This window comes from Ictidomys tridecemlineatus, chromosome 7, assembly GCF_052094955.1.
Source record: "Ictidomys tridecemlineatus isolate mIctTri1 chromosome 7, mIctTri1.hap1, whole genome shotgun sequence".
Taxonomy (NCBI): domain Eukaryota; kingdom Metazoa; phylum Chordata; class Mammalia; order Rodentia; family Sciuridae; genus Ictidomys; species Ictidomys tridecemlineatus.
Genome location: NC_135483.1, coordinates 181,257,530 through 181,275,572, shown reverse-complemented (window position 1 = coordinate 181,275,572; position 18,043 = coordinate 181,257,530). Strand labels below are relative to the sequence as shown.

At 42.1% G+C, this 18,043-nt stretch overlaps 1 protein-coding gene and 1 pseudogene across 2 annotated transcripts; one reads left to right on the top strand and one right to left on the bottom strand.

Moving 5' to 3' along the window:
- Nucleotides 1-3,830: 3,830 nt before the first annotated feature.
- On the bottom strand, nt 3,831-4,890 carry LOC106145047 (SKA complex subunit 2 pseudogene; annotated as a pseudogene).
- Nucleotides 4,891-10,740: 5,850 nt separating this feature from the next.
- Nucleotides 10,741-16,631, top strand: Resp18 (regulated endocrine specific protein 18). Of its 2 annotated transcripts, none has more exons than XM_005330560.4 (6): nt 10,741-10,970; nt 13,025-13,129; nt 14,061-14,193; nt 14,417-14,456; nt 14,576-14,665; nt 16,480-16,631. In XM_005330560.4, exons 1-6 carry the CDS (start codon nt 10,865-10,867, stop codon nt 16,528-16,530), a joined length of 525 nt encoding a protein of 174 aa, XP_005330617.2. In that variant the 5' UTR covers nt 10,741-10,864; the 3' UTR covers nt 16,531-16,631. The 2 variants fall into 2 exon arrangements, with proteins under 2 accessions (XP_005330617.2, XP_077874184.1); XM_078018058.1 differs by lacking the exon at nt 10,741-10,970 and adding an exon at nt 11,004-11,124.
- The last annotated feature ends 1,412 nt before the right edge of the window (nt 16,632-18,043 follow it).

Sequence of the window (18,043 nt, the reverse complement as noted above, 5' to 3'; positions counted from 1 at the left end):
TCCTCAAGCCCTAAGAATACCAAGAGAATCCATATAACTGGGCATCAAATGGTCCTCACATATCTGGTATTTCACAGCACCAGAGGCAACACCTAACATGTTAGATTGACAGCCAGAGTCTCACTGAGGTTTCTTCTTCCTGCCCAGGAGGGTTTAAGCCACCCTAAAATTTAAAATCTCAAATAATTAGTGAATAACAAAACACAAATACTCAAAAATATATTCACAAAAGGCAAAACTCCTGATAGATCTAGTCCACATGGGTTCTAGAACTAGACAAAGACAAAATGGCTCCAGTAGTTTATTTGAAGGGGTACATGAAAGTCAGGGATAAAGTTTCAAGGGCAGAGTTCTTGCTTGGTGATGTCTTACAGTCAGCAGGTTGATTGACATCTTGGCAGGTGACACCCATCTTGGGTGCTATGTAGGCTGTGGCAGAGTGGAATAGAGATTCACATTATCCCTGGGCAAATTACCAGAGGAAAGGTCCATTGGTCATTCCCAGATACCAGATGTCTCTATCCATGAGGCTTCCAGGCATAGTGACCCACATGCAACCCATGGACAACTCCTGACAGTTAAGGACTAATTTAGTGGATAAATATCCTTCTCTTGGTGAGATAAGTCAAGTTTTACATGGATCCTCAAAGGTCCCAGCAAGATTGATTCCCAATGACCCACAGCAGTGACCTGCTCACCAACATTCTGCTTATTGGCTTTTCTCCTTCTTTTCTCTCACTGTCCCCTCCCTCCACTTGTACTTTCAAGGACAATCTGACACCTAGACCACCTGTACTGAATCCTCGCCTCAAGTTTCCTCTTAGATAAATCCAAATGAAAACAAATGGTTTTCTATACTATTATGGTTTGGATGTGAGGTATCCCCCAAAAGCTCACGTATGGGATAGTGCATGAAGGCTTAGAGGAGAAATGATTAGGTTGTAAGAACCTTAATCCAATCAGTGAATCAATCCCCTGGTAGGGATTAACTGAGTAGTAACTGAAGGCAGGTAGGGTGTCTTTCTGTATTGTGATGAGACAGAAGTCTTGACTGTAGTGACTCCATTTTGTTTAGTAACTCCATTTTGTGAAAGAGCCATGCCAACCAGAAAGGTCATGACTGGGGCAAGTTGTTTTTTCCTTTTGTTGTGGAAACCCTCAAGAAGTTGGAACTATCTATCTGGGCTTCTCTTTCTGTAACTGGAGTAACTGGGCTTATTCTGATTGGCTAAGACTCCTGCCACCTGACTGCAATCTCCCACTTCTTTGACTTGGCTTGCTTGCATTGGCTAAAACCCCAAACGTCGCTTTTGTGGTTTTTGACTTAAATATGAGGCCAAACTGAAGGGTGCATGCCACTCTGACCATCTTGCTTTTAGAGAGTAGAGTGTCTGCCACTGGCCAGCAATAAAGGCTTAATTGGAATGGCAATGTGTGGTCTGAGAGTTATTTGAGGGTCTCGGTATTGGTATAACAGTATATATTTTGTATCTGGTGAGTGGGGTCTCTCTCTCTCTCTGCTTTCTGATCATCGTGTGAGCTGCCACCGTCCACCACACTCTCCCATCACTATGTCCTGCCTCACCTTGAGCCCCAAGGAATGGAGCCTCCTGTCTATGGACTGAGACCTCTGAAACTGTGAGCCCCCAAATAAACTTTTCCTCCTCTACATTTGTGCTGTGTTTTCGTCACAGTGAAGAAAAAGTTGACAAAACACTTCCCAACTCATTATATGAAGCCATAATTGCCTGGATACCAAATCAGGAGAAGACACCTCAAGGGAAGGAAACCGAAGACCAACCAACATCCCTTATGAGTGTGGGTGTAAAAACACAAAAATGGCTTTCTGCCTCATCAATTTTTCTCTTTTTCTGTTTTTGTTTGTTTTATTTTTGGTTCTGAGGATTCAATCCAAGGGTGCTTTACCCCTGAGCTTCATCTCCACCTTTTTTTTTTTTTTTTTAATTTTGAGACAAAGTGTTTAGGCCCTCACTAAATTGCTGAGGCTGGCCTTGAACTTGTGATCCTCCTGTATCAGCTTCCCAAGCTGCTGGGATTACAGGCATACACCACTGCATCTGGCTCTTTTTCTGTTTTCAATTATATTGATTATGATTTTGCTCTTCAGTTCTTTCCTCTGACGACTTTTCCAATGTAGGTATTTCATGTCCGACACTTCACTCTAAGCATTCCTTCAGCTGCTTCAGCTGCATTGCACAAGTTTAGATATGTTGTACTTTCATTTTCGTTCAGTTCAAAATATTTTCTAATTTCACTTAAAACTTCCCTTTTGACCCATGAGTATTTAGAACATTTTTTTAGTGGCCAAGTGTTTGGAGACTTCATTGTTACTGATTTTTAGTTTAGTTGTATTGTGGTCGTAGAACACTCTGCATAATTTCAATTATTTTAAATTTTACTAAGGTTTTTTTAATATCCAGGCTACCGGTAATGTCCCATATTATACTTGAGGAAAATGTGTGTTCTGCTGTTTAGGGGGTGGAGTGTTCTACAAATACCAATAAGAATCAATTGTGCAATGGTGGGATTCAGTTCTTGTACATATTGCTACTTTTATACCTACTTGTTTGTTTGATTTCTGAGAGAAGAGTGTTGAGGTATCCAAATATAGTTGTGGACCTATTTCTCCTTTCAATACTGTTTTTTTGTTTGTTTGTTTGTTTGTTTTGCATCATTATATTTTGAAGCCATATGCATTCTTGATAAACTGACCCTTTTATCATTAGGCAATATTCCTCTTTATCCTTGGTAATTTTCTTTCTGCTAAAAGTCAGTTCATCTAGTATTAATATAACCACTTCAGTTTTTTTTTTGTGTTAGCATGACCCATCTTTCTCCATTTATATTATTATATTTGAAGTGAACCTTTTATAGACAATACATTGTTGGGTTATTATTTATTCATTATTTTGCTATACTGGGGATTGAACCCAGAAGTACTCTACCACTGAGCTACACCTCTAACACGTTTTATTTTATTTTGAGATAGGGTCTCTCTAGGTTGCCCAGCCTGGCCTTGAACTTGCACTGCTCCTGCCTCTCAGTCTTCTGAGTATCTGGGATTACAGGTGTGCACCACCACACCTGGCCATTCTGTACATCCCTGTCTTTTAATTGATGTATTTAGGCCATGTACAATTATCAATATGTTTGGATTTACATCTATTGTATTATTCATTTTCTTTCTTTCTCTCTCTCTTTCTTTCTTTCTTTCTTTCTTTTAATTGAGACAGGGTCTTTCTGTATTGCACAGGCTAGTCTTGAACTCAAAATCCTCCTGCCTCAGTCTCCTGGGTAGCTGGAATTATAGGCATTCACCACTGCACTTGACTCTCTTTGAAATAGAATGAACAATTTCAGGGCTGTGGGTGTAGCTCAATGGTACAGTACTTGACCAGTATTCGTGAGGCCTTGGGTTCAATCCCTAGTGCTGCAAAAACAAATAAAAGCAATTACAAATATAGGCTGAAAGAAAACAAAGGGATTATTGAAATACCACAGGGACATTCTAAAACAGCATTTGCAGACAAGTTCGTGTTGCTCAACATAGGCAGGCAGAAGGAATAGGGGGAAAGTATATAAAAGTGAAGCTATCACAGAAAAGCCAACATTATATCAGCTAGGTTTTGTGAGAGATTATACATCATATATTAGTGACCTCACCAATAATGATTCCCATTTGGGATTGACATTTCAAAAACTGTAAGTCTTATACACACACACACACACACACACACACACACACACACACACACATCTTTGTGTGTACATATGTATATATAAAACAAATATGCTGCCTGTTCTTTAATTTCTAAAACACACTTTTGCAAACATTGATTGATTGAAATATACATAAACATTCTTTTATGAAAGGCAAGAATATCTACATTATCTCAACTTATACAAAAACAAAAACAAAAACAGGTCCAAAATAGCATTAAGGGACTTCCTTAGTTAAAACTATAAAACTAAGTGTGTGTGTATAAATCCTTTCACTCCCAATTCTTTTGGCTAAATTTTAAACAGATAATATCTGCTCTTATATTTCTCACTGATATTAAAGGCATCCATACCCTGTCACTCAAACCAAAGCTCCTTCTCCTTTATCAGTCCCCCAACTCTAATTATCAAATGTTAACAAAACATCCTCCATTTCTCTGGAACAGATCTCTGCATTAGTTTCCTTTTACAAGTATGTCTGGTATGTGAGATTTTAATTGAGCTTTCACAGTTTTCTCTTTTTCAGTCAGTGGTGACAGCTCCAGGTCTGTTTGCTTTTGTATTTTTTGTATCATGGTCATAGTGTTATTCTAAGTAGCATAAATGTAGCTCTTAGTCTCTTTCCACTCAACAGCAACTGGTTTAAGCGTGCATATAAAGTTTGATATTGAGGCTTTATTGCTGACAATTCCTTTAAGACTATAACTGGATTTTTCTGGCTTGCTGAATCAGGATTATTAGTCTTGATTTCATATCCCAGCCTGTTCTGAATGTAATCCTAATCAAAGTCAGCTTTCTGGATTATCAGTTTGAGCTTATCCATCTCCACCTCCAGAAGAGTTCTATTATGCTTTTTACTACATCTTTGTGTAGATTTTTTTCAGTGGTTGCTCTAGGGATTATAAATATACACACTTAATTTTTTTTGTGTGTGTGTACAGGGAATCAAACCCAAGTTCTCACTAAATTGCCTGGGGCCTTGCTAAATTGCTAAAGCTGGCTTTAAACTTGAGTTTCTGGGATTACAGGAGTGTGCCACCACACCCAGCCACACCTAACTTTTTATAGTCTACTTATAATCACTATTTTATCATTTGAAGTGAAATGCAGAAATTTTACCAGCATACAGTTCTCTTCTACACCCTCCATTAATGTTGCAGTTGTCAATTAGAATAAATTACATCTACATGCATTGAAAACTCATAATTTTTGCTTTCAACCAACCATATTTCAAGTAACCCAGGAAGGGAAAAATATCTGTAATATTTATTCAGATACTGACCAATTCTGTTGGTCTTCCTTCACTCCTAATGTTTCTGCAAGCAATGAATTACCTCAGTTTTTATTTACCTAAGAACATTTTTGTTTCACCTTCATTCCTAAAATATGTTTTTTCTGTATACAGAAAGTTTGATATTGAGGCTTTATTGCTGACAATTCCTTTAAGACTATAACTGGATTTTACCCCTTTAAAAATGTTATCCCACTTCCTTCTGGTCCTAATGGCTTAAAAAGAAAAATCCAGTCATTCAAACCACTGTTCTCTCTGAGTGCTGTGGCTCACACCTGTAATCCCTGCAGCTGTGGCAGGAAGATTGTTAGTTCAAAGCCAGCTTCAGCAACTTATCCAGGCCCTAAGCAGCTCAGCAGGATCCTGTCTCTAAATAAAATATAAGAAAAAGGCTGGGGATGTGGCTCAGTGGTTAAGTGCCCCTGGGTTCAATCCCTGATATCAAAAACAAAACAAAATAAATCACTGTTCTCCTCTAAGCAATGTGTTGTTTGAGATTTTGATTATGATAATCAAATCTTATTTTGGTTCTAGGGATCAAACCTAGGGGTGCTTCACCACTGAGCTACATCCCCAGCCCTTTTTATTTTCATTTTAAGACAGGGTTTCACTAAGTTGCTGAAGCTTACCTTAAACTTGTGATCTTCCTGTCTTAGCCTCCCCAGTCACTGAGATTATAGGCATGTGCCATCACCTGGCTGATGGAATCATTTCTATTGATCCATCGCCACCAAGTGAATTGACTTTTCTATTGTTCCAATTCTGTTTTTGAGCTCATTCACTGACTTTTTTTAAAAAAATACCTTTATTTTATTTATTTTTATGCGGGTCTGAGGATGGAACCCAGTGCCTCACATATGGGAGACAAGTGCTCTACTGCTGAGCTATAAACCCAGCCCCCATCCATTGATCTTTTATTTTAGTTGCTGTATTTTTTTAGTTCTCAAATGGGCACGTTAAAGGATCAAAAAGAATATCCAGTGATAGGCAATAGGATTGGAGAAATAATCTCAAAACTGACCATACAGGGCTTTCCAGATAATAGTAAAGGGTCTAGAGCTTATGCAAAGTGCAGAAGAAAATCACTGGGGATTTTACGGAAGGGAATAGAATATCTCATATAATTTTAAAAGCTACCATAACAGTGTTGGAGAACATATGATATGGATGAGAATGGAATGGCTAGACTTGTTAGGAAGAATTGTATTTGAGTAAGGAACACTGAGATGGCTTGAACTAGGCAACAGCAGTCCAGCTGAGCACCTCCAGTGGGCCATGCGCTGTGCCAGAGCAGCCTGAGCCTCAGGGGACTCTAGAATCTCATATGTTAAACAAACAAACAAACAAAAAAAAAAAACACCTGCTTCTGAATCCTGTCACCATGGCAGCTGTGCTTCTTCTGCCTGAATTGGCAGTAGGGGTGACATCATTAGCATTAAATGACTGATTCCCACAATGAAAACTGGTTACCATGGTGCTACTAAGCATGAAAACAAGAATCTGCCATTCTTCTCCAGGCTCAGGGTCCTCGACTAGCTCTATACCTAATGGAAAATTGGGAATTGGGGCTGTTGGTGTGGGGGGTGGGGCAGGGGAATCAGGACTTGGGAGCCAAGGGGAGGCCAGCTGTCAGGTAATTGCTGAGTCCCTGTGCCTCAAGATCTGCCCTAACCAAGACCACAGTTACAGCCTGCTCTATACTGTGGAGGGGGAAACCCGGCATATAAACACACAAATTCCAAACATCATTTTCCTTTCATGTTAGAGCTTCTCTGAGCTCTTTCCTCTAAGTAAAACTAACAGATCAAGGCCTCCCTGTCTTTGCACTATCCCTCAGGGGACCATTCTAGGAAAAACTGCTATTGGATTTTTCCTGGAAACTCTTTGAACCTATCTGGAAGCAAAAGAGTGGGCCTCAGCCAGAGCCTCTGAAGTAAAATATGTAAGGCCAGTACAGATACAGAGGGGACATTTGAGGAGGGGGAAAGGAATAGCACATTTCCTTGGTACAAATGGAATCTAAGCGGCTGGGGCTGTAGCTCAGTGGTAAAGCGCTATGCTAGCTTTTCCCCAGATTGTAATTCCTAAATTTCTAGGAAATCTGCAAATCTTCACTCAAAAATCTTGAAATTCTGTAAATTTGCTCACTTATGGAAATAACCTTGTGCAATGTACTAATACATGTATTCTTTAGTAAGTTAAGCAAAGGGAGATGCACAATTTTAAGACACCTATAATATAGGTTCCATTCCAAATGTTGTCTATTGATAAGATAATGAGACAGTATCAACCTAAGGATCCTGAGAACAGGCAGAGCACCATAAACTATCTTATGATTGCCAGACTGATGTCATCCCACACATCTTCCCATGGGGGTCTTTTATCCTGTGGGAAGAAATTTCCTCCCTGTGGACCCCAAGTTCAATAGAACCTCCTTGTCTTCTGAGGGTATTGCCCTCAGCACTGGAGTCCCCATGCAATAAATGGCAAAAGTGAAGTGCAGTGTCAATGCTTATGCACATATTTTGATAGGTATTCTTCTGGCAGACTGAAAGCTTAGAAGAGAGAGAAGAACATACCTACTGTGCTTATCCCACCTGAAGGCCAACAGGAGCTTTATACTTTTCAAAGCAGGTTCATACTCACTTGCTCCTCGGCCTCAAATTTTTCCATAAAATAATTAGAAATAATGTGTCCATCTCTAACAATCAGGAAATACAGATCAAAACACTAACATTTCATCTCACTCTGGTCAGAATGGCAATTATCAAGAACACAAAGAATAATAAATTTTGGCAAGGCTGTGGAGTAAAATGAACAGCCATCCATTGTTAGTGGGACTGCAAATTAGTAAGCCACTCTGGAAGGCAGTATGGAGATGCCTCAAAAAAAAAAAACTAGAAATGGAACCCCCATATGGCCCAGCTACCCCACTCCTTGGTATTTATCAAAAAAATAAAAATAAAATCAGCATACCTTAGTGATATAGCCACTTTGATGTTTATAGTAGCACAATTCACAATAGCCAAATTATGGAATCAGCCCAGCTGTCAATCAATAGATGAATGGATCAAAAAAATGTGGTATATATACACAATGGAGTTTTACTCAGCCATAAAGAAGAATGAAATAATGGCATTTTCTGGTAAATGGATGGAAATGGAGACCATAATGGTAAGTGAAAGAAACCAGACTCAGAAAATCAAGGGTTGATTGAGTTGCAGTTGAGACTATAATCCCAGTGACTCAGGAAGCTGAGGCAGGAGGATTGCAAATGCAAAGCCAGCCTCAGCAACTTGGCAAGGACCTGTGCAATCAATTTAGGGAGACTCTGTCTCAATAAATAAAATAGGCTGGGGATATGGCTTAGTGGCTAAGTGCCACTGGGTTCAATGCCTAGTACCAAAAAGAAAAGAAAAATAAAAAAGAAAGTCAAGGATTGACTATTTTCTCTCATATGTGGAAGCTAGAACAAAAGAAGGGAAAGAAAACAGGGTGTTGAGGAATTGAATATAATAAGTATATAAGGAAGGTAGGTGGAATAGAAGAAATAGATCAAGAGTGAGGAAGAAAGGACTGGAAAGGGAAGAAATATGGAATGAATTTAACAAATCACATTTTGTACATATAAAAATGTGCTAAAGGGAATTTCCCCTTTATGTATATAGAAAGTACCTATCGAAAATCAATGAATAGGGCTGGGACTAGGGCTCAGTGGTAGAACACTTGCCTAGCATGTGTGAGGCACTGGGTTAGATCCTCAGCACCACATAAAAAATAAATAAATAGAATAAAAAGTTATTTTTTAAAAATCAATCAATAAACAAGTGAAAGGAGGATCTGTAGAGGAAGGAGAATATGAAGAGGGAACTGTAAAATGAATCGGACATAACTTTCCTACTTTCATATATGCGTACATGACTATGCAACGCCACATCACGTACAATAAGTTAAAATATTTCTACTGTCATGTAGAAAAAAAAAGAAGAAATTTAAAAATTTTAAAAATATATAGGGATGGAGGAGGTGAAGGAAAGTGGGGAGAATGAGGATAGAAATCAAATTTCATGTAGGTGTGATTTTGCCAAAATGAACCCAGCTACTATGTATAACTATAATGCTCTAATAAAAAATAAAAATAATATGTCTAGCACACAATCACTGATAACCAGATAAATTTCCAGTTTGTGGCAGGGCAAAACAGCTGTGTCAGATCCTCCTATTAACATTGAATATATACTCCAGACCAAATATAAAAATAAAAATAACTGTATGTAAGCATGGAGACCAACCAAAAGCAAGAAAAATGAGAGGGTCTATAATCCTTGAAAAAGGGAAGCCTCACCAGGTGAAGCCCATATTTGACAGGATTTCCCTCTAAAGATACTTCACAGTTCATACTGTAGTACACAGAGAAAGTGTACTACAGGAGGGACATTTTACTGGCTGAGAAGTAGAGTTGGGTGTACAAAAATGTCACAGCACCTGGAAACTGAGGTCAAAATTTGGGAAAATGACTGATCTACAGAGAGGGATTCCAAAATTTACTTACAAATTCTCCTCAAATCCTTATCAATCTTCTAAATGGCACAGGTACAGGGTGAGATTTCAAAGAATCTAATATGAAAGCCAGATAGCTGAACAGGGATTTTTGTCAGCTGCCACAGTATTAGGGAGACCAAGTCTGGAGTTCAGAACCCATAAAATTAGAGGGCATTGGTAAACACCTTGGGGTTTCCTGTAGAATTCTGAAAGGACCACACCTAAGGTGAAATTACCATATCCCAAGACTGAAGGATATGGCTGAGGATTAAAAGCAGAACTGAAATACTCCTGTTCTGACCAGCTGTAGGATCAAGGCTTTCTACAAAAAAAAAAATTATTTTTCTTCCAGAACAAACAACCCTTTTTAAAGATAGATAATGTAACTCAGAGCGTTAACAATGTCAACCTAAAACGTCCAGAGTACAACAAAAAAATTATATTGAAATGCCAGTCCAGGGTTTAGAAAGCTCACACCTATCATACAAATACACATTGGAAGCAAGTGGTCAGTTAGCCAGTTAGTTATTGCAAGACCTCTATAAAATAGTACAGTGGTTTGGACTAGAGAGATGGCAAAAGATGTGGAAAAAAGTGGATGGATGTGCAATATATTTTGCAGGTCAGAACCATATGATTGCTAAAGGTTTTCAGATGGTTGAGGATAAAATAACGGTCAAGGATAACAAAAATATACTGAATTCATTGAGGATCTACTGTTCCGTCTCAGTTCATATTTATGACTCACAACACACGCATGAGGTAGGCACAATTTCCCACCTACATCTTACATGCGATTATTTTCTCTAACTTTGGACTGGTGCACTGGAAATAAAGGTGGTGGTCCTTGAGACCCAGTTTCTGTTAAAAAAAAAAAAAAAAGAGTGGGGTGGATAGGGGAGCTGGGTTGTAGCTCCATGGTAGAGCGCTTGCCTAGCTAGTGTGAGGCAGGGGGTTCCATCCTCAGCACCGCATAAAACATAAGCAAATAAAGGTATTTTGTCCATCTACAACTTTTTAAAATAATTTTTAAAAATTATAAAAAGGAACGGAACTGGAAATTCCAGAAGGTGCGCGGTGGAGGGAGGTGATAAGGGGAAGGAGAAATTGGGTAGGCGTCTTCCAGGGCAGGGCCCGCTAGCGATTGGCCGAGTTGCACAGGAGGGCTACGCAGATCCCGCGTCTCTAACCGGTGGAAAGCGACAGACAGCCCCGCACAGTCCCTCTGCCGGCTGTCTCCACTTTCACTAGGACTTAGAGCGGGGGAGTGAGCGCGTAGATCCCGAGAGGATGCAGCGCCGGCTGTTGCCTGGGGGACCCGGGGGGCTCCACCTGCTCGTCTGCTTCTTGCTGTTGAACAGCTGTCCAGGGGGCTGCAGCGACATTAGTGGCCACGGTCAGGAGGAGACCTGGGGGGGGGGTGCGGGCAGGGCCAGAGCAATTCTGAGAAGAGGGTCAGGAGGCCTCAAGGCGAGGAAAATCAGGAGGAAAATAATGTGTTCGGGCCCATGAGAAGAGAGGAATGTATAGAGAGAGCATCGCAGAAAGAGGTGGACTTGGGATGTCTGTGGTGTCTTGGACCCAAGGGGAGCGGGCTCAAGGGAAGACTGGGAATTCGGGAGGAGGTCAGGAAGACAAATGGGTGAAAAGGCGGCTACAGGAGAAGCCAGACTTGCTGAGGGGCCGGGGAAGAGATGGCCTGGGTTAGGTGTTGGCAAGGGACCAGGAGGGCTGGTCTTCGGGTATGGGGTCCTGGCTCCAGAGAGAAGGCTACGTCGAGAGACGGACCAAGGCTCAGCGTAGGACCACAGTCTAGTGACTGTGATCCGATTTCCAAAGAAGGAAGGGTGACGACGGGTAAATCAGGAGGGAGGGGAAGGAGAACATCCTTCTTCCTCCCACTCTGCTCTGCGCCATCGCGGGAGCCGCAGCGCTGACTCACGCGGTTGGAGAGGGACTGCGGAGAATGCCCAGACCACGTGGAGGAGAGAGCAGCAGACTCCTAGTTTGGCGCCCACTCTTCCGGCCCGATCTTGGGTTTAGAGATCTACGCACAAGACTCCCAAAGAGCTGTGGGAGGAGGCCTGGTGGCGGATGTGATGAAGGGTGCTGGGGAAGGACCGCCAAGCCCAGCTCCGCCTCCACGTCAGGCTTCACCGACCCTCCAGCACCACGGGCAGCGCCAGGCGCTCGCAGGGTCTCAGCGGGGCGTTTCCTGTCACCGCTCCAGGATCTCAGAGAATCATCTCCGTTTCCTGAAGCTCTTTTGCTTCACCATGGAGTTCTGGAGGTTTCACTCCTTCCTGAGGCCAGGAAATTGTTATTAGGGCTCCATATGAAGAGGAAGAATTCCCTTTTCTAAGACATGCCTAGAAAGATTCATGATAATTCCATGATAGATTTGTTTTAAAAATAAAGAAAAAAAGTTCGGACGCAGTAGGGCTGAGGCAGAGGATCAGAAACTTGAGGCCAGCTTCTGCAACTGAACGAGACCCTATCTTAAAATAAATAGATAGACAGACAGACAGACAGGCTGTGGGTATAGCTCAACGGTAAAGCGCCCCTGGGTTCAATCCCCAGTACACCCGCCCTCAGTGGACTTCCTATCCCATCTATCTGTAATAAGAAAGGTGTGTTTGGCATTAGGGACTGTATTTCTTCAAATCTCCCTTTCCCTTATGCACAGTTCTAGCTTTCAGTAGAAGTATCCATACTCTCAATTCCTATACATATCCATACAGATGGCCCTCCGGGTCTGCGTGTCCTACTTGAGGGAGTGCTGTATCTTCTAATTCAACCAATTGTGAGTCAAAAATATTTGGAAAAAAATGTGTCTGTACTGAACATGTACAGGTTTTTTTCTTGTTAGTCCCTAAACAATACAGTAAACAACGATTTACATTTTGCTTAATATTATAAGTAATTGAGATGATTTAAAATATACAGGAGAGTGTTCATAGGTAATATGCAAATACTAAGCCATTTTCTATAAGGGACATGAACATCTGTGGATTTTGTTGTGGGGGTGGTGGTCCTGGATCCAATTTCCTGAAGATTCTGAGGTGATGATACTTTCTCTAAAAATTCCAAGTCTTCCCCTTAACCCTTCTAAAGATTCTCTAAGAGGGAGCTCACCTTCTTCCAGTACTACACCATCCATCGATTATCCATCCTAGGAGGTAGCTTTCTGAGCCTCTCCTCACCTGAACATCCACAGGCTGCTCTTTGCCTATAAGCTTGGTTCCTATCTGGAAGTTACACCAAGGGTGAATGAGGCCCAGGGACTGAAGAACAGGGCAGGTGGTGATGGGGGGAAGGGGAACTGGAAAAAAGAGGACCTGAAGAGGGGAAAGGGCCTGGTTCAGGAATGCGGGGGAAGAGAAGCTAACTGCGTCTCTTCCACTGGGATTCGGGGCAAGCTGCTTGCTGATTCCACTATTTTGCCCTTAGATTGTAAGAGCCAAGTAGGAGCAGGACAGCCCTGGCCCGTCCAAGGATTTACTGCTTCAGTCTTCCGGCAGTTACAAGTCATACTCCACCAAATTGTACCTCAAGGTAAGTATAAGCCAAAGAGCCGAGGTTGGGGCCTGATCAGATATGGGGCAAGCATTGAGGAGCTATCTGACCTGGGGACAGTTTCTCTTTGTCAAATGTCTCTACTTGAAACTGGAGTGGAGATGGATCTAGATGGATGAGCTACTTGCACTTGAACACTCTGGAATAGCCTTGCAGATGCTTCTAGAAGAAACTCCTGAGAGAGGCCTTAATCAAATTCCTGGGGACTCAACTCCCTGGCACTATCTGAGTTTTTCCTGAGCCAGAACTCAGCCAGAAGCACATGCACATACCTCAGCCTCTGTGTAGGAAGCAGGGAAAAGTATCTGACAAATAGAAGAGAGGAATAAAAGGGAGTCCACTGGAGATAGATGCTGACCCTTCCTTAGAGCAGAATTTTGTGAATGGGGGAGGGGAAAGTCAGATAGAAAATCTGCCTTAAGTTCATATCACTACTGCTAATGCCTACTGTGCTTATCATGTCTCAGAGCAGTGGTTCTCAAAGTGCATCCCAGACCAGCAACACCAGCATCAATAGGGAACTCGTCAGAAATATTAATTCTTGATTTCCATCCCAGACCTACTGAATCAGAAACTCTGAATTTTGAGAACAGGAATCTGAGTTTTAATAAGCCTTGAAAGATACTTTGATGCATCCTAAAGCTTGAGAATTACTGCCTCTGAGTTTTCTAAATACTCTTTACATTCCTAATTTCATTAAATCCTCACGGTAGCATCAAATGAGTCAGCAAAGAAACTAATCAGAATTTTAATTGAATATTACATGCCAGGCATTAAGCTAAGCATCTTTTATACACGTCTTATTTAATTTTCTCCACACAATGTGATCCCATGCATACTTGAGGGAAACCTCTCCATGATCCCTGTCAGTGTTCCAAGTGGCAACTCACTCCATCCTTTCACCCTGCAGGTCTGTTTTGGAAGGAAGACACCACCCAGGATGTGATGACCCAAAAGATGAAGCACATCAGCCTGCTTCACCCCCAAGATGCATGCATGAAGGATGGAAAGGCAGTTTTCCCCACTAAAACCACTGCAATGAGGTATGTGAGGCCTGTGGTTGGCCCTTGCTATCTGGCAGTCACAGAGCAGGGAAGGAACAGTCCTAAAATGGTGAGTAGGAGCTACCAGGAGTACTATGGGTGGCTGCTTCAGAAGTCCTTTTGGGGACCATCAGGGAATAATCCCATGATACTTAGCTATACCTGAAAAGGGGGGTTGGTGGGTTAGCAAGCCTCGGCCCACTGTCATTCTTGTGTCTTCTAGGGGCAAGCAAGAGGAAAAGCTTCAACTCTTATTTCCCAAGGTGAGATTCATGCATCTTCCCAGGAATTATGACTCCCTGACTTTGAACCCATCACTTTCCCTCTGGGATCCTCTAATCCTTTTCTGCCTCCTTTCTGACTCCTGCCTTCTTGCCTATAGAGCCCAGTGTCCAAGTTGAACAGAGATCAGTGCGTTACCTCCAAAGTGGTTCCAAAGGCCCTAAAACAAGAGGTGACCAATCCCATCAAGGTGAGGGACTCATTGTTTCTAAGGAAGTTGGAATCATCAAGGACTTGTTTAAATAAGAGTGGCAGGTATGAAAGAGAAAATGGGTATTGGGGTGATAACAACTAAGTGAAGAAAAAATTTTTTTTCCTTTCCCTGACAAAGGGTAGTTCTGCTTTCCTGTATCTCTCAAAGACTACTTATAAGGCATCCATATGAGAGGTGAGGAATGGGACATGGTGCAGGTGCTGAGAACTTCTAAGGAGATGAACTACAAGACCATGCATCACCATTGAGTTTGTTGTTGTTGGTGGTGGTGGTGGTGGTGGTGGTAGTGGTGGTACTAGGGATTGAGCCCAGAGGTGTTTTACCACTGAGCAACATCCCCAGTCCTTTTTTACTTTTTTTAAGTTTCAAGACAGTGTCTTGCTAAGTTGTTGACAGTCTCACTAAGTTGTTGAGGTCTTGACTTAACAATCCTCCTGCCTCAGCCGGAATTATAGGTGTAAGCCACCATAACTCACTTGGCCATTGAATTTACAATAGGCATTGAAATCTTCAGAGTACTCAAAATTAGATAAGAAGGTCCTCCTTTTACCATATACTCCTTTGTATTCATCAAGTGATAGCAAAATTCCTTTGGATAAGTGGGAAACACAACCCTGAGGCCTCATATTTAGTCCCTGCCTTGCTCTACTCTGTGGCCTGGGCAAGTCACCTGAGTAAGGTTCGGAGATATCTCCTTGTCAAAGATCCTTGGGATCTTTGAACTCTTCAGAATCTATACTGGAAACCACCCATCTAATATTCCCACCTATATTTATAGATGAGAAATTGGGGCCCAGGATGGTTACGAGACTTAGTCAAGATTGCAAAATGTTCATGGCAGGGCCAGGACTGGACCCAGGTCTCATGATTTCCAGTTCTTTCCCCTACATAGGTCCTGCTCTTCCTCTCAAGGACTGTAGCAGGGGTGGGGCTGTTCCAAACATCAGATGCCTCCATAGTGCTTTATTTGGACTAAGACTTAAACTATCAGAAGGTGAAATCCAGAAGAAGATATAAAGGAGAGACATCCCAGGCAGAAATCATTGCAACCACAAGTGCCCTAAGACTAGAATACTAAGGTATATCAGAGGAACAGACAGAAAAGTCACTATCATAAGATGAAGTTGGAGAAGGCGGCCCAGGACTGATCACTTGAGGCCTCACGAATCACAGTGAAAGGTTTGGATATTATTCTAAGTACAATAGGAGGTTAACTAGGGTATTTTAAGGAGAGGAATATTGTAACATTACATATGATTTTAAAAGGCCACTCTAGTGATGTTGGAGAATCAGTGTTGAGAAGAGTAAGAATGAAAATGGAGAGGCCAGCTGACCTGGTCCAGGGAGATGGAGGTAGCTTGGACTTGGGTGGTCCCTCCACTGGCCACACCCTTCATCTAGAGGCCACCTGCATTTCAGCCCTTCATGTTCTCCCAGGAAACCGGCTTCTACTCCCATAAAGTGGCAGCTGGGCTTCTTAAACCTGGATTGGTTGCCGGGGCAACATAATCAGAGATAAGTGACAAGGACCTACCTGTGGGGAATTGGTTGCCGTGGTACTTTCAAGAATGCAAACAAAGTGCTGCCATTCTTCTCCAGCCCCCAACCTGAGGGAGAATCACAGCAGGAAGAGGAACTATATGTGGGAGCCAAGGATCAAGCTGTCACTTGCTGGGCTGAGTCATTGCAAAAAAGAATTACTTAAATCCTACTTTATTGAAGCATTTGGAAAAGGAGGACATGTGAGAGGGACTAACACTCCAGGTTAATCCCTGTTTCTTCTCTTTCAGGAATACTCTGGGCCACTTCCTACTGCAGGCCACAGCCTTGTTGCTGATTGAGACCTCATATGAAGCTTTCCTTCCTCAGTGCCCTCACCATTGCCCTTCAGAGGGGCAGATCTTTGATGACCCAAATATCATTAAAGTGGACCTTTATGTGATTCTTTCTGTGAGCTTGTCTTGAAGCAGAATTGGGGGGCGGGAACTGGTCAAAGACTCTCAAGAGAGAGAAGTGGGGGTAAGTCCTTGAGGCTGGTAGAAGGCTGGCTTCTGTCTGGTTTTCCTTCCATTGGTTATTCCTGAAATAGGGAAGGTGGGACACAGCTGGAATGACAGCCTTCCCCACTTACATCCTAGCCAAGCTGTGTGGTCCAGTTGTCCTTCCTTCAAGTTATGGGGAAATGGGCTCCATATTTGCCACAGTCATCCTTCCATCCCTCATGCCACACAGGCCTAGACCTGCAGTCTTACGAAGATCTTATGAAGATCTCCAGCCCTAGGCTGGGGATGTGGCTCAAGAGGTAGCGCGCTCATCTGGCATGCGTGCGGCCTGGGTTCGATCCTCAGCACCACATACAAACAAAGATGTTGTGTCCATCGAAAACTAAAAAATAAATATTTAAAAAAATTCTCTCTCTCTCTCTCTCTCTCTCTCTCTCTCTCTCTCTCTCTTAAAAAAAGTTAAAAAAAAAAAAAAAAGATCTCCAGCCCTGACAGAGCTATCCCATCCATTGTGCCCCAAGGGTTAACCAAGCAGTGCTGAGATCAAAGTATGCACACATTTAACATTTAAGGGTAATTGCTGGTTTGCTTCTGATAGTCTAACATCTTAAAAAGGAGTGGGAGGACTGGGGATGTAGTCCAGTGGTAGAGCATATGTCTAGCATGTTCTAGGCCCTAGGTTCAATCCTCAGAATCAATCAATAAATAAATTTTTTCAATAAAAGGGAGTGGAAGCCAGGCATAGAAGTTCATGCCTATAATTCCAGCTCCTTGGGAGGCTGAGGCAGGAGAATTATAAATTTGAGGTCAGCCTAGGCAACATAGAAAGACCATGTCTCAAAAGAGAAAAGGCTGGAGGTATAGCGCAGTGGTAAAGTACCCCTGGGTTGAATCCCTAGTACCAAAGCAAAACAGAACAGGAAAAGAGAGTGGGTAATCTGATGACCCATACTCAGCCCAACTGAACACAAGAAGGTCCTATTTACAGAACTTTATTTTCCTCAAAGCACTTTCATATTCATTGGATACTCATAGATGTAAGCAAACAGGCAGGTATCAAGATTGGACTGCTCTAAGGAATTGGGACATGGCCACACCACATCTCACCCAGGTAAACAACCCAGAGAAATTTACTGACTAGTTCTTGGTAACACAGAGTCTCAGTTATACCGCTGTGCCTACCCTCACTTCAAGGACATAGCTAAACCCAAAACTACTAGACCAGTCATATCCCTTTGTTCCCAGTTCTCAACGAATCAACTAACCATAGCCACTCATCCGTCTTTCCCCCCTTACAACTTTCTTTCTCATTCATTCTTGCATTTTGGTAAGCCTATGCTCCACTGTGCCT